At 37.1% G+C, this 15,447-nt stretch overlaps 1 protein-coding gene across 6 annotated transcripts in view; it reads right to left on the bottom strand.

Annotated features, from left to right (window-relative positions):
- ERBIN (erbb2 interacting protein) overlaps window positions 1-15,447 on the bottom strand; it is a 120,942-nt gene that overhangs the window by 33,400 nt on the left and 72,095 nt on the right. For all 6 annotated transcript variants that reach the window (XM_082783568.1, XM_082783572.1, XM_082783570.1 and 3 more), the window contains 2 exons: window positions 8,210-8,266; window positions 1,233-1,296 (listed from right to left, as the gene is read on the bottom strand). In XM_082783568.1, the coding sequence (XP_082639694.1) occupies window positions 1,233-1,296; window positions 8,210-8,266 (121 nt within the window). The remainder of the gene's footprint in view (window positions 1-1,232; window positions 1,297-8,209; window positions 8,267-15,447) is intronic.

The raw sequence follows: 15,447 nt of genomic DNA, 5'->3' as shown, positions 1-15,447 counted from the left end.
TTTGGTTAAATACAGAACTTAATTTCTTTATGTTGTAAATAGATAATACTGACGTACAAATTCCTGCAGTCCTGGCTCTAATAATTAATTTTCCAAGAGAAAACACTTTCTATTTTAATAAACGAAGACAAAATTTTAGACAGATCTGGACACATCCCCCCTCCCAAAGAACTTCTAACCATTTTTGTAATTTTACAAATAGATTTTAATGAAGTTAAGTTCTCAGTAGTTGACTTTTCAAGATAAAAGGTTTGGAGAGATGAAGAGATCAGCCAAAAATACATCCAAATAGGTAGTTTCAGAACCTATACTTACTTCGCAGCTCTTATGGCATAACATGGGCCCAAGCACGTTAATTTAATGCTCCCACAGGTGTATCTACATTGTAATGACTGTATGGCATGAACATTTCTTTAAATACACTTCTATATCTAACAAACCACAGTTAGGTGAGTGTTTGGCCCTTCATGATCTGTGGGTCATGAAGTATCTACTGGTAACACACTTTATCATATGGTAGGCCAGGAGGTTCCACTATACTTCTAACTACTTCAATTCCCTTATACAGGAAAGTACTCATAGAAGCAGATGGACATTAAATGATTTACAGGTTTATTTGATACAGGGTTATTAAATTATTAAATGATTTACGGAGAAGCTGTGGATGCCCCATCCCTGGAAGTCTTCAAGGCCAGGCTGGATGGGGCTTTGGGCAACCTGGTGTGGTGGGAGGTGTCCCTGCCTATGGCAGGGGGTTGGAAGAGAGTGATCTTTAAGTTCCCTTCCAAGACAAACTGTTCTGTGATTCTGTGCTTCTAAATAGATGTATGTCTGTGACATCAAGAACAAGAAGCACACTGAGCACAACAAAGGAAAAACCTGAACACTTCAGTTGTGTTTCGTTGTTTTTTTGAATGATATTTGAACTTACAACTGAATTAATGTAATTTCCCTTGCATCTAAATAGGTTGTGCTCACTAATAAAAGCAAGTCATACACAGCTTACACAAAACTACTACATTAAATACATGCTAAACAATAAGAGTTAGAATTTACTATAAGCCAAATCACTATGTTTATAATTCATATACATATTACCATTAAAGTTTAACTGGCACATTAACCTCACTATACTAGGGAAGAATATATAAGCAGAAGAAAATGCACAATTTTGAACACAAGCTCCATAAAGTAGTATAAGGCATAAGCTTTGTTATCTAAGTAAAACTCACCACTTCTGTGAATTCATTACTTCCTAAATCCAGTCTCTCCAGCTGAGTCAGTCTGGACATGGTTCTGCAGAGGAAGGTGATTAATAAGAATTAGATTTAAGAAAATAATGATATCCAACCTATCTGTATTCACACTAATATATTATTTTAATTAGTATTGACTAGTGAACTGTAACTGGACTGATATCTAAATAAAGTTGAATTTTCATACTGTTACTAGCCATACATCAATGGTCATACTGTGACTGTCACACAAAGAGCAATTTATCTGTAAATTAGTTCACAAAAAAAGTTTACAAAAATTAAGGACCACTAGAGTTGTCGAGTTGTCTAAATGATAAAAAGCAACTCAGTGAAATCACTCTTCAACTGCCTCAGCTTTTCACCTACTGTCATAATCACCGCAATGTGTTTTCTTCCTAAAACATGTTTTCCTCCTAAAGACAGACCACTTCCTAACGATTAACAAAAACAGACAAGATGACTGTTGCATCATAGTAACAACCAACACTTCCTCCCTTCCAGGCTGCTGACAAAGTTGCTTCAATATGGTATGGTCTGGAATCCCAGTTATTCCTTTAGTCCCAAAATGGTTCAGATTAAAATTGGATTTCATGACACATCAATACACTTTTTAAAGCCAACTTATAGCAAAGACTAAATCAATGGCTGACATTGGGTAAGATACCTTCTCTCAAGCTGTGTTTTGGCAAAATTTTCTCTTTATGTTTACTGTAGAGACTCCACAGAGAATATCTGCTCAAAATTACTGTACAAATAATTAATTCATACATTATTTCCTTACAAGACAGTGAGTTGCTGTTTTTCTATTCCTCTTTAACGCGTAAGATTGATCACTGCACTCCTGTGTGAAAATTTCAGCAACTATCATGAAATTAAAATTTTCCACACGTGCAATCCACTGGCAATTATTTTTATTTCAAGCTTATAAAAAGGTCTGACGAGGGTTCCCAAACAACAGACTAGAGCACCACCAGCAAGCAAGTCACTGCTATGTGGTTTGCAAGTCAGATAGCATCTGCCACTGCATGTGGTGACCTACACAATCAGAATTCTTGTCAACAGCAGTACTACCTAACACCATTTTCAAAGGGTCTGAGAGTTTGTCGTATGACGTTATGTTTTGTATTTATTTGATAATACCTTTCACTGGGACAATTCACATATAAAAACTTCAAATGTAAATGTGTACTTCCTATAAAATTCTGGAAAAGTTAAACATAAGAGTGCCCAAATTGAAAGGTTTTTTGTATTACCAGAATATTAAAGTATTAAACACCAAAATATTCAAAGAACACTCTGGGTGAGCACAAGATACTCTACATAGATGTTCAGTTCCAGTTGTTCTTCAAGAATCTTACATTAAGTATTACAGTTGTTCTGAGAACACCTTTCAAAAACTAAATTCTATTGAAAATGTCTTTACTTGTTGAAAGAAGCAGCCATTTTAACTTCGTTGCTCAAGTAGTCACATACTCATCCTTTAGGAGACAGCCTTAAACTCACACTACCACTTCCTCAATGAACTAAAGAAAAAAATAAATGAAAAGGCTACCTCCAGAAGAACCTAAGAAACATTCTTCCTCATTTCTCCAAGCTGGTATACACGATGATTATCAGAAAACCAGCTGCAAAAATTCATTTTCCAAATTGTAACAAGACCATCTTCTAAGACCATCTGAAAGACTGTGTAAGCTGAATTTCTCAAAGCTTTGAGACTGAACTGACTTTAGCACCACAGGTTGCAAACAAATTTACCCCAATGTCTTCCTAAAGGACTGATGAAGGCTCACATCTAGCAGATGATTCTGCATGATTCAAAACTTTATGGTAATCACCATACTCTTCTTTTCCTGATGGATTCAGTTTACAAAGCTTTTAGGTACCCATTGTTTTCAAGCTGCTCACTACTATGTGGGCTACTCGTGAGAACAGTCCAAAATTTCACTGAAAACCTAAATTTCAGCCTCAAAAAGCAAATTAAATGAAATCATAGCCATGTGGGATAGAATTTGTCACATCAGTTTTAATAAAGATTATTTGGAAAATGGCTTATTTTTTTTTAAACATTTTTATAGTCCATTCATTTCAACAGTTTTAAGACACTGTCTTGATTTTTATTTCAACTGAATTTTCAGCTGTATTGGGTTTATATGTCAAGATTTCAGTAGTGGGCCTGCTGCAGGGCTGGCATCTGTGAGCAGCGCCCAGCAGCTGCCCCATGTCCAATCAAAACCAGCTCCAGCTGGCTCCAAGGAGACCTGCTGCTGGCCAGAGCCAAGCCACAGAGCGACACTGGTTGGGCCTCTGGGAGAGCAGATTAAAGAAAAAAGAAAAGAAAGAACTTCTGGGGAACAGCAGCTGGGAGAGAGAGAAGAGTGATAAGCAGCCCTGCAGAGACCAAGGTCATTGCAGGAGGAGGGCAGGAGGTGCTGCAGGCAGGCAGCAGCAGTTCCCCTGCGGGCTGTGCAGGGAGAGGCCCCTGGTGGAGCAGGCTGTCCCCCTGCAGCCCATGGGTCCCACATGGAGCAGATCTCCACGCTGCAGCCCCCCCATGGGTGGAGGAGCCCCCGGTGGAGCAGGTGGATGTGGCCTGGAGGAGGCTGCGGCCCATGGAGAGCCCCCGCAGGAGCAGGCCCCGGGCCGGAGCTGCAGCCCGTGGAGAGGAGCCCACGCAGGAGCAGGGGGCCTGGGGGGAGCTGCCCCCACCCGTGGGGGACCCGTGCTGGAGCAGTTTGCTCCTGGGGGATGGATGGACCCCGTGTGGGAGCAGTGCTTGAAGAGCTGCAGCCCTCGCAGGCTCAGTTTGGGAAGGACCCCACGTGGAGCAGGGGCAGAGAGGGACCATGAAGGAGCGGTGGAGATGAAGCGTCAGTGACTGACCCTGTTCCCCTGCACTGCTCTAGGGGAGAAGGTGGAAGAGGGTGGATGAGGGAAAGTTGTCTTTCATTTGCTTTTAGTCCTTGCTGCTCTAGTCTCTTAGTAACAGGCAATAAATTACATTAATCTTCCAAACTGAGTCTGTTCTTCCCGTGACAATAATTGTTGAGTGATCTCCCTGTCCTTATCTCAACCCGTGAGCCTTTTCCATCGTATTTTCTCCTCCTCTGTGAGGAGGGTGAGTGAGAGAACAGTTGGGGTGAAGTTTAGCTGCCCACATTAAAAACAAAGGAAAATACAGGCAGCACTGACAAAAGGAAAAGAATTTGATCTGGTTTAAGTGAATTTAAACAAAGCTGGCTATGGTATCTTCCTGCAATTTAAGAAGAGTTAAACATGAACTCTTTTCCTTTTTAATGGTTTGGTAAAGAAACAGAAAAAAAATAAATCCAAAACTAATAAACTCCAAGATGCGTGTGATTTTTTTTTCTTCCTGCTGTACACCATTTGACTTTGATGCCAAACTGTCTACACACCTGACATCACCAGATTCAGAGCCTCTACACAATAATGCTTTACCTTCACTGTTATGTTTAAGAAAAAAATCCCCCACCAAGTGTCCCAGTCTTACCATTTGGAAACAGAACAGTCTCTCTCAAATATTTTACATAGCATTGGCAGTATAATAAAGTAACTTTATTGATTCTGTGGGTTTGTTTTTTTTTTTTTTCCTATTCTTTTTTTTTCCCAAAACATCTCTAATTTAGCAAACATATCCGCTCATTTAAAACATACAAACGTGTTTGCAAGACCACTGTGTCAATTATTTTCCTCCCTTTTCCTGTTGCTTTCCTAGTTTATAACACTTTCACTAGTTTAAGGAAATATTGTCATAAAATAGCTATTTGCTTTTCTATATTGTTCACAGAGTAACTATACTGTGAAACAAAATGCATGCAAAACTTCTGATACTCTGAGAAGGTTAAAATAACAGAAAATTTTAATTCTAAAGGAAAAGATGAATTCAGAATTGCAAATGAAAAAGTAGATCACTGAGTTACATTTAATTTTACCTCTGTGAATGGGATTGCATATTGCTATGACAAACTAAAAAATCTAATTCGTAATTCATATTACTGAGTTTGCTGTCAAATCAGTTCAACACTAATGAAGCAGATAGTCTGAATTATGCCTCAGATTCTAGTGCTGTGAATAGTCAATTTCACTAAGATTAACAAACCCACATATTCAGGTACCATACAAATCAAGAGGTTGGAGTGATAGCAAGGTTGGGCCCTGAATCATCTTATTAACCCTATCAAAACCTGTGCTTCTAGAAAAATTGCTCTTTTTATTCATAGTTATACAACAGACGGAAGCTTAAAAATTTCCAGAAGAAAAAATAACACTTTCCAATTTAATGTTTTAGTATTTGCATTAAGTTACTTTCTCAAAACTTTCAGCTACCTATCAGATAAATGCATCTAAAATATTCTCAATATATTTTTGCTTTCCTTTCAGCAGAAATATTTTTTATTAAGCTGGTTTGCATTATAATACTGCCAGTTTTGCAGTCTCTGGATGTGGATAAGCTCCAAGCAACATGATGCATTTGGCACAAAGCAAGGTTGATTTAGTGTGTTGGCATTAGTTAGCTATTTTGATTAACACTCTTTAGAGTGCTTTATGCTTTAGTGTTAAAAATTATGTGCATGTTAATTCAGCAAGAGGGCTAACTGATTTGGTAGAAGTTTATCCTAATACATCTTCCATTACAAATCCAGAAGTATGAAAATATTAAAAAGGAGAGAGTGACAGGGATCAGGAAAAAAAACTGAATTATATAAAAAAAATATTAGCATGGACTGCTACATCTTATTATTTTAAAAAAAAAAAAAGTGAATTGTACACACTGTTTAAAGCTCTAAAGTATGTTCCTTTCAGAACACATACTCAGGTTTGGAAAACTATGCAAGTTGTAATTTCATATCACTTTCTGTTCTGACATAATAGTTCAGCCAAGACACAGATGAATTTGTTGGTTAGGTCAACTGCTGCACAGTTGTACTACCCGAAAAGTCTGATTCACCTCTTGCATACTATGGGCACCACAATAAATTTTTTCTCTGCAGTGTACATCACACAAACAATATATTTTTCTAGTTCCGCACCACAGCAAAATAAGTAATTATGTGTTTAAATTAAAGCAGTCTCCAAAGCTTTAATCTCCCTTAATTGAACCACAAGAGTACCAGAAGAGAATAATAAAGGTGACAGCTCAGCAGGTACTGTAGATCATTAAGAAGGTGCTGCATAGGACATCCTCATGACAGCTGCTGTTCAGTTTTCCAGCAAGGGTGAAACCCTAAAACCACTGAAGTCAACAAAAAGCTCCCAGCAGCTTCAGCAAACGTGGCATTTAGCCTAAATACATTATAACATTTAAATAAATGGCTCTTATCACTACAAAACAAAACAAAACAAAAAAGCACCTCTGTAAACGACTCTTTTCAAAACATTGCATGTAATTCATGCTATTAGTGTTAATTATGGCAATTAAGGTCAGAGTAATTTTGTAAACAAAATCTGTATTAGCTATGTTTTTTAATTATAGCTACTGTTCCTCAGTCGGGAGTAACTTAATTTACATAGCTACTATCCCAAATTACATCCCTGTTTTTTTTCTACTGGAAATTAGTGATATCAGAAAGAAGGAAAGAGCATTTATATCACATGAATGAGTAGAACACTTCACACTTTAAAATTATGTTCACACTTTCTGATGCTATATATTTCATTCCAGATTTGAGTTTTGGCATTTATATACAGCAGACACCACAGTATGGTATCTAGACAGACAAAAAGGGAATTCCAATAGAACATACCCCTTGCTCACATCTTAAGCATATACTTTAGTCACTAGGCTGTCAACTGGCTGTGTACTTGAAGGGTTGGCAATTCACATTTCTGCCTACAGCATGCAAATTTCTACTAGCATATAAGCTGAACAGAATGAGAGTATTCAATTGTTAGCACCTTCTCAACCAAAACATCTGAAACAATTGTACCATTTGAAACAAGTACACTTTACCAGTTTCTGCTGCCAGAGGACCTTTTAATTGCATACCTCAACCTGCTCAGGACTCCACAACTGGCTCTTCAAAGCCCATCTCTGGAATCTGTTTCTCACTTTACTGACCTTTTGTACTTCCACTAACCTACTTAGACCTGCTGGGTCCAAGTCAGAAAAAAGACAGAGCATTGGCTAACTGAAACAACAGGAACTACAACACTGCCAGCATGGGCGGGTCTGACAAAATGAGAGTTTGCAAGGAGAAAGATGCTAGATTTTAAATGACAGGTACAATTCTTGTAAATGTTAGAACAAGTGCCATAGTGATTTCCACAACTATTTTACAATTAAAGAAAATATGGCTGAGATACATGCTTCCATTACATTAAACAAGCCAAATGCATTGTAGAACCTGAATAGCAGACTGTGCAATAAAGTAACAAGTTATGTTCTTCAGCAATGAACTGCTTTAAATGAAAAAAAAAAAAAAAAAAGTTCACATCATGTGAATTACACTTCCTCAGTCATTCAGAATGAGCATCTCAAACTCATCACTTGATTTAGAGATAATGATATTAACTACCAATGTCTAGTTTCAGGTGCTCAGCCATCTGAGATCTACCCAGTCAGGCATGTGTGCACTGGTAGATTGATGTGTGCAAAAAACCTTCAGACACCTTACAGCAATCTTCCTCAATTGCCCACATCCTGACTTAAAGATCCAGAGGGGGGTCAGAAATCCACAGAGCTGGACAGGGACAGAAAACTTCAAGTACAGAAAGGGGTACCAAGAAAAATTCGTGCAAACCTCTATAGGAAAACCAATCATTCTGCAAGGATATCTAATTTCGGCAGCATGAAGAGAAATTTTCTTGAGAAGTTACTTTGGTTACTTAGCTACAAATTATAAGTTGCAATCTACTTTTCAATATGCATTACTGTATTAGTATAACTATAGAAAAAAACCTCCAAAATACTTTATATAAGATTCATACATACTTACTTTGGCAATATTTTTAACTGGTTTTCTCTAAGTTCCAATATCTGTAGTTTAGTTAATCTGTAACAGAAAGCATAACAAATTATCACAATATACTGTATTTTATGACAAAAGCAATCTCAGAACTTATTTATATTGCAAAATTTACATTTCAAAAGAGATCTACAAGTTTGAAATGTTTTCTTGTAAGAATGCAAATGTTTCATGCAGAAATCTGCTTGTCAAATTTACTCCTTAAGGTTTGGTTTTTGAAAAGCAGCAAAGAAATGGGATCTTTCCTTTTTTCCTGTACCTGCTGGAACACAGTCATTTTCCCTCAACTTACAGATTTTAAAGCATTTAATTGGAATCATTAGGAGTCATTGCCATCCTCACACACAGAGGTACCCATGAAATAAGAAAGGTCTGTACAAGTTACAACGATGAATTTCTAATACAGGAAATTTATCAGAATATTTCATATGAAAGGACTTTTTAGTGGAATACCTGTGGTTTTCTGCATGGTAAAAACAACCTTTACATTCATACGTGATTTCATTCCATATTCTCTTTTTAGTCAAATTCTTAATCTATTTTGATATTTCTATTAGAGGGCACTTTTTTTTTTTTTTTTTTGACCTTTCTCTGAGTAAATCCTTAGTGCAAGATAAATAACCTCTAAATTCCAAACTCAACTGCTTGGCCCAGGTTAAGTTCAAAGCGGTCTTGACATTCAAGCAATGGAGCATCCCCAGCAGATTTTTATTTTTTTTTTGCATTAGTTCAGAAGTGACAAGACTCTTTATTAAGTGAAATGCAGAAATTGAATTTGGTTTAAATATATACAGGGTTGTAAAGACAAGAATTCTACACGTGACCCATCAACAGGCCTCATACTACACAAAATAGGGCAGTAAGCTCCACGACTGAAAAAGGAGCTCAGTGAACAGACAGACCAGTCTTTCCTGAAGGTGCTGTGCTGAACTGAGTACGTTGTAAGGACACAGATGAAAACCTTAATTCTTATTAAGCAGTGATAACTATATATGAAGTAAAAATAGAATGCCTGAAAACAATATCTGTTTTTCCTCAAAACAGTCTCTCTTTTTTGGATGCATCTGAAAGCAGCAATCTACCATGCCTATGAATAATCTAAGAATATAACAGTCACCTTGAAATAGAGCACAGCTCAGCCTACTAGCACAGCATCACAAGCAATAGCTGCCAGCTGTTAGCTACTGCTGGAGGGGAACTTCCTCCCCCACAGCTTCCCAGAGAAACAACAACCTTGTAAGGATGCTGAAAGGATACCTTACAGTGGGTAACACACACAAAAGAAATAAATCTCCTCCCCCCAAGATTCTCTGCTAACTTTGAATGCTGTCCCCACCTGTGTTAATACTACTGTGGCTGCACAACAAAACCTATACCAAAATGGCATTCAAACCCAGTTCAAACAGGTCTATGGGGAACTGTGCAGGCATTCAGACTTATAAAGCATGGGAGACATGATTTTGGCATACTACTTTAAAAAAAAAAAAAAAAAAAAAAAAAAAAGGTGTTTTCCATATTCTAAAATAGTACAACAAAATAGGTTGTTTTCAAAGGAGTATTCTGGAAGGAGCTGTCTTTCATCTTAACATGAGGTAAAACAAAAAATGTGAAAACAAAACTACTAAAGAAACAAAGCAAGTAGAGGATGTTTCTTAAACTTGCTCAAAAATTTCTTGAAGCCACTCAGCTCTTTGCTTTGCCTGACCTGAAGGACTTGAAATCCAGTTCATAGTAACATTGCTGCTGTCCATCTAGAAGATAATTGGAAAAGATTTCTTCACCTAAGAATCATCTAGGTTGGAAAAGACTTTCAAGATCGTCAAAGAGCAGCTAACAGCTGGACCCACCATGTCTCTTAGAGACAGACTGCATAAATGCTCCAGGGATGGGGATGGGGACTCCACCACTTCCTTGGGCAGTGATGCCTTCCAATGCCTGGCCACCAATTCTATGAAGAAATTCTTCCTGATATCCAACGTAAACCTCCCTGACACAACTTGAGACCATTTCCTTGAGTCCTATCACTTGTCACCTGGGAAAAGAGACCTGAAGACTGACACCGCAACATCCTTCCAGGTAGTTGTGGAAAGCAATAATAAGGTCTGCCCTTACCTTTCTGTTCTCCAGAGCATGCAACTCCTGTTGCCTAAGTTGTTCCTTTCAACTCCTGTTTTCTAGCCCTGTCACCAGCTTCATCACTGGTGAAACCCTCATATTTCAATGGTCATTTTGAGTTTGGATTTCTGAACTCAAGAACAAAACAGCAAGTTACACACTTCAAGCGATTAATAGCCTTCCCTAGAATATACTTCTGTGGCATCTTGTGGCTTGCATAGCACCTAAATTTTGCTCAAGGGTACACTGGACATACAGGAAGCATTTTCCCATAATCATTTGCCATTTTATTCTGCTGCAGCTTTCTCAATTCCTTGCCTTTTGTGCAACCAGGTAAGAGTCTTACCTAGCAGCTGCTCAATTTTATTATTAAGGTAATTCTTTTTTCATACTGAGAAGATACCACACTTGTCCTTTGTGTCAATACATGCCCAGGAACTGGGAGCCTTTCCTCATAGCAAAACATTGCAAAGCTCAAACCAAGTTCTACAGATTTTCATTCCCTGCATTTTAATCACATTGTCTTATAACTTCTGTTTCCCAAAGCTTTAAATGTTTGTTACCCACTGTAAAACTCCTCCTTCCACAAATCTTTGCAGACTTGGACAGATGCAACAGCACGAGGTCTATTATATCTTGAGTACTGATAATTCTCCAAGTATGACAAAGAGAATGAACAATCTTCTTTAGAAAGGAGAAATAATAATCCTTTCTCTTTGGAGACTGCAGGTGTTGCTCTTTATAGTCCTAAGGACAAAGTTATCACATCAACAGCACAAATGTTGCTCTGGGCCTGCTTCGGTATTAGATCATGCCCATTATCAGCACTGATTAGGGCCAGCCCCTGAAAAGGCAAACACTTCAAGAATACAGAAGAACAAGGACAATCCACCCAATAAGACAACAATTCTTCAATCACTAGTAAGAAATCATTTCCCACTACCACCTTTCTGATGCATCCCACAACTCAAGTATCTGTGTTCAGATTCTTACTGATTCACAACAAGTCTGTTTCTAAACACTGAACTAAAAATAAAGTAGCACAATCAACTCCAAAACACTTTATTTTGGGAAGGTTTCCACAATCAAACATTGCATTAGGCTCCAGTTGGTGTTTTGCTTTGATGACAGGGAAACAGCTAGTCAGGTTTTAGCTTTTCTTCAGAACACATGTATGCAGTCAAATTTCTCAGTTGAAAGCAGTAGAAGCATTCATATGCTAAGCTATATATATATATGTACACCCATATTTTGTTGACTTTAGCCAGAACCCACTGTATTAGTTTTCATACGCCAATTTATGAAATTAAAAGACTGTCGTCAGTGACAGAAAGGTCCACAGGTTTGTAACCCTGTTTCATGTTCTACTCTCTCTTCTGCCAACCCTAAGATCCAAAATACCTTATTTCTTACGTGTAGAGCAAGGGCTACTGGACAAACATTTTCAGCCTCTCCTGGCTGGGAGATACAGGCTGTGTCTAAACTAGTAATTTTCTTGCAGTAATTAGTGAGAAATATTGGCCTGAAGCAGTTGCCATCTCTTCCATTATGATTGGGAGGGTTAATTCAAGTTTAATGTAATCATACACATCAAATACTTAGCCTAGCTGCTCTTTAAATTGCTGGTGTACACACCCATGCTAAGCATTTGAATTCCTGCAATGGAATTGAAAAAAATGAAGCTTTAATTTGGAAAAGAAATACAGACTAGTTCACCCATATTAAAAGCAAAATAAGTCACAATGTCAGAATATACATTTCCTCTGCCATTCTATCACTAAGATTTGTTGTACTTGTAAGAAAATATTTCATCTCTCGACTATAAAATCCCATACACATTAAATACTTATACAGCACCTAAACACAAAGGTATAGGGGAGTATTATTCAAGTATACCTGGAGTAATGGTCTCAACAAAATTATTGCTTCAATATTTCTATGCAAACAACTTCAGCTACATTACAAAAATAGTTTATCTTGAGAAAACTTCTATGTAAATACCCTGCCCATGGTAAGACATTCTTCCTAAATCTGATTTAACTATACAATCTGTAAAAATGTAAAATAAATATACAACAGATACACTTAGTAATTTGCTGTTCAACAGCAGTCATTCCTTGGACGGACAGTATAATGTTTGTACATTTCATAGAGAAGATCCTGATTTTTAACCTCCTTCACAGTTTCACTAATGCAGAAATACTCTTTATGAATCTTAGCTATAACAGACAAGAGGACTGATATATTTGCATCCCATAATGGGTTGCATTTTACTTAAGTTTGCAAACTTGCTTAGGTGTAACTGTATCAAGTCCCCAGTTTGATCATTGTACATTAATGTAAAGCGCTAGCCTACAGTAGGAACTTCTCAAAGCATCTACTGCTGCAGGTTCTTTAGAAACATGAGCAGAAGTAATTTCACAGCAAAATCACAGTAAAAAGTCTCTGGAAGCAACACCCCACCACAGACAACATTCTCAGTGTTTTTAAAACAATGCTGAAGATACACCACATGGCTTATCTTAAACACCCAACAATAAATAATGTCTCTCTTTTAAAGCTGTTCAAACATTATCATCCAATGAGCTTCAAGTTCAGAATACTCTGCTTATATATTTGTATATCTGGATGTGAATATATATGGTGTATTTAGATACAACATGCATAGTTTTCTTCAGTACACATAAGCAGTTTTCAGACTTCTGCACATTGGTATAAAGGCTAACTCTGGGACCAAGGCCAATATTCATGTATTCAAATTACGATTTGGGAGTGGAGGAAAAAACACTATTACCTCAAAATTCCAGAGGAACTAGCACACTTGATCACAAGTCTGGTGATTTTTAATAAGCCTAACAGGCTAGACAACTGCAACATCACCAAAGGACAGCAAGTATCTAGTGCTCATAAAGGAGGAGAAAAAGACTGGATAACCTTGACCTCAATAATATGCAAAGTTTGAGCACAGATTTTGAAGCAGAGAATGAAATGGAGGTAAATGCAATAAAAGATTCATGAATATACCAGAAGTAATTTGCATTACAGTTTTCTTTCCTAACCATCAGGCTCAAGATTTCTGAGACGTATTCAAAGATCAATTTTGAGACTATCCTGTTCAATGTTTTCTAACAGAAAAAGACAGGAAAATTTTGATTAGGCTAAACAGTCATGGTACAATATAGTAATAAAACACTGAAGAGAAAAGAACAGTATAGAACGCTAAGGACAGAAAGAATGGAAGGGGGAGAGGATGCCACAGTAGCAAATCATGTACTTATTATTTCCTTGTCGAGTCATCAGTCATTTTTAACTGAGCTGTCCAATGCATCAGTTGATCATGTGGGAAGCAACACTCAGCAGCTGCAAAAAGGGCTAGTGGAACACTACAGTGTAACCACTGACATTTCAAAGAGAAACAAGAAGATAATCATGACATTGTATAAGCCATGAAGAGAACTCAATTTGGATCCTAAATATAGTTACAGATGCTGTCATCCTCCACCATTAAAAAAAAAAAAGAAATTCAAACTGAAACTAGTTCCAAGATCTATTAATAAAGGCACAAAGAAAAACCTGTCATACCAGAGAGAAAATGGATTTTGTTTAGTCTATCAGATTGAAAGAGGGATATGGGAACACCACAAAAAAATGCAGGTGAGAGAATGGGGGAAAAAACACTCCTGAGAGCTGATAGCAATTGAACTGTAGAACAAAAGAGTATGAGCAGTCAGAGAGAAACTGATATGGGAAACCACATTTTAAAACTAAGCTGGTGGAACAGAGACCCTGGCACATGAACAGAAAAATCTAGAGTTACTATTTTTAAAAGGTATTATTGCCAGTAGTTACCAGAAAGAGCAGGAAACAAAACTCAATTACTATGCTTCATGCTTTCATGTGTTCTTATGTAGTGAGAAGTAGAAGCTTTAAGAACATACACAAAACAATTGAGGCACAGAACTGGAAGAAGGTGAAGGCTTGTTCTGGATGTAAATAACTGACAACACTCAGCAAGTGTTAAAATAGCGTTTAGTTTGTCTCAGCAAGCATTAAAACAGTATTTCCCTTCCATATGCACAGAAAAAAAAAAAAAAACAACCAAGAAACAGTAATATGAACAGTTACTGCATACTCACAAACATCTGAAATCTAGCTATTTTTACTCTACATTTTCAGACTATACAATTTTTTCAGAATTTTATTTTTTTAATTTTACTGTACTTTTCAGAAACAATGAAGTTTACAGTTCTTTTATTACAGAGAGAAGAAACATTTTACATAGTATGTGGTACAGCTGCACAACTATACAACACATGCCTTTAACACTGATGATGTTAGAAACAGAGACCTATGAAATTAGTTTCTGCTTAATGAGCTGAAAATATATAGAAATAGACGTTACATAGAGAAATAGGGCTATTAAAACTTAGCACCCTCTAATTTTTTATTTTGATAAGTTCAGACATAACAAGGTACAAACACTCTCATTGTATGGGCCACACAGTTTCAGTCCATCACCTCCTATTTTTCAGGAGATGCAGTACATCACAGAGTACTGTGAAATTCTTAAGATCACCTGACCTTCACAGAAACATCAAGAGCTCTATTGGATAGACAGATTTATTCCTGCAGGAAGCACTACAATGGGAGAAAATCCCTCTGCATACAAATGATCTACATAATACAGTGTGGAGGAAGAAACAGAAAGACTTGTCTAAGTTTGAGTCCAAGTTCTATAGAACATGGCTTAGATTAAGAAGACTACCTCAAGGAGAAGTAGATGGTGGAAAAAAAAAAAGACAAAAAATCACAAAGCTTTTAAAAGCAAAAAAAAAAAAGCCATCAGGACACGGAACAGAAACACCCCAACTGAAAGAAAATTCGTGTCCTAGGTCAGCAAGACAGCAATCCTCTTTCTTCAAGTTCTTATAGTTCTGAGCAGAAATCTAATACGTACTTATTTTGTCACAATGTTGGGATTGTCAGCAAAAGCTTTGTTAAATTTACAGAACTTTAATTAAAAACAAAAACCTCTCTTCCGCAAAACCTTAACTCTCTTTTACAAAATAATTAATCAGTTAGAACAGAAAAGT

The sequence above is a fragment of the Aythya marila genome (genome assembly GCF_965140915.1).
Source record: "Aythya marila genome assembly, chromosome: Z".
Classification (NCBI taxonomy): Eukaryota; Metazoa; Chordata; class Aves; order Anseriformes; family Anatidae; genus Aythya; species Aythya marila.
This window is presented reverse-complemented; position numbering and strand designations above follow the sequence as displayed.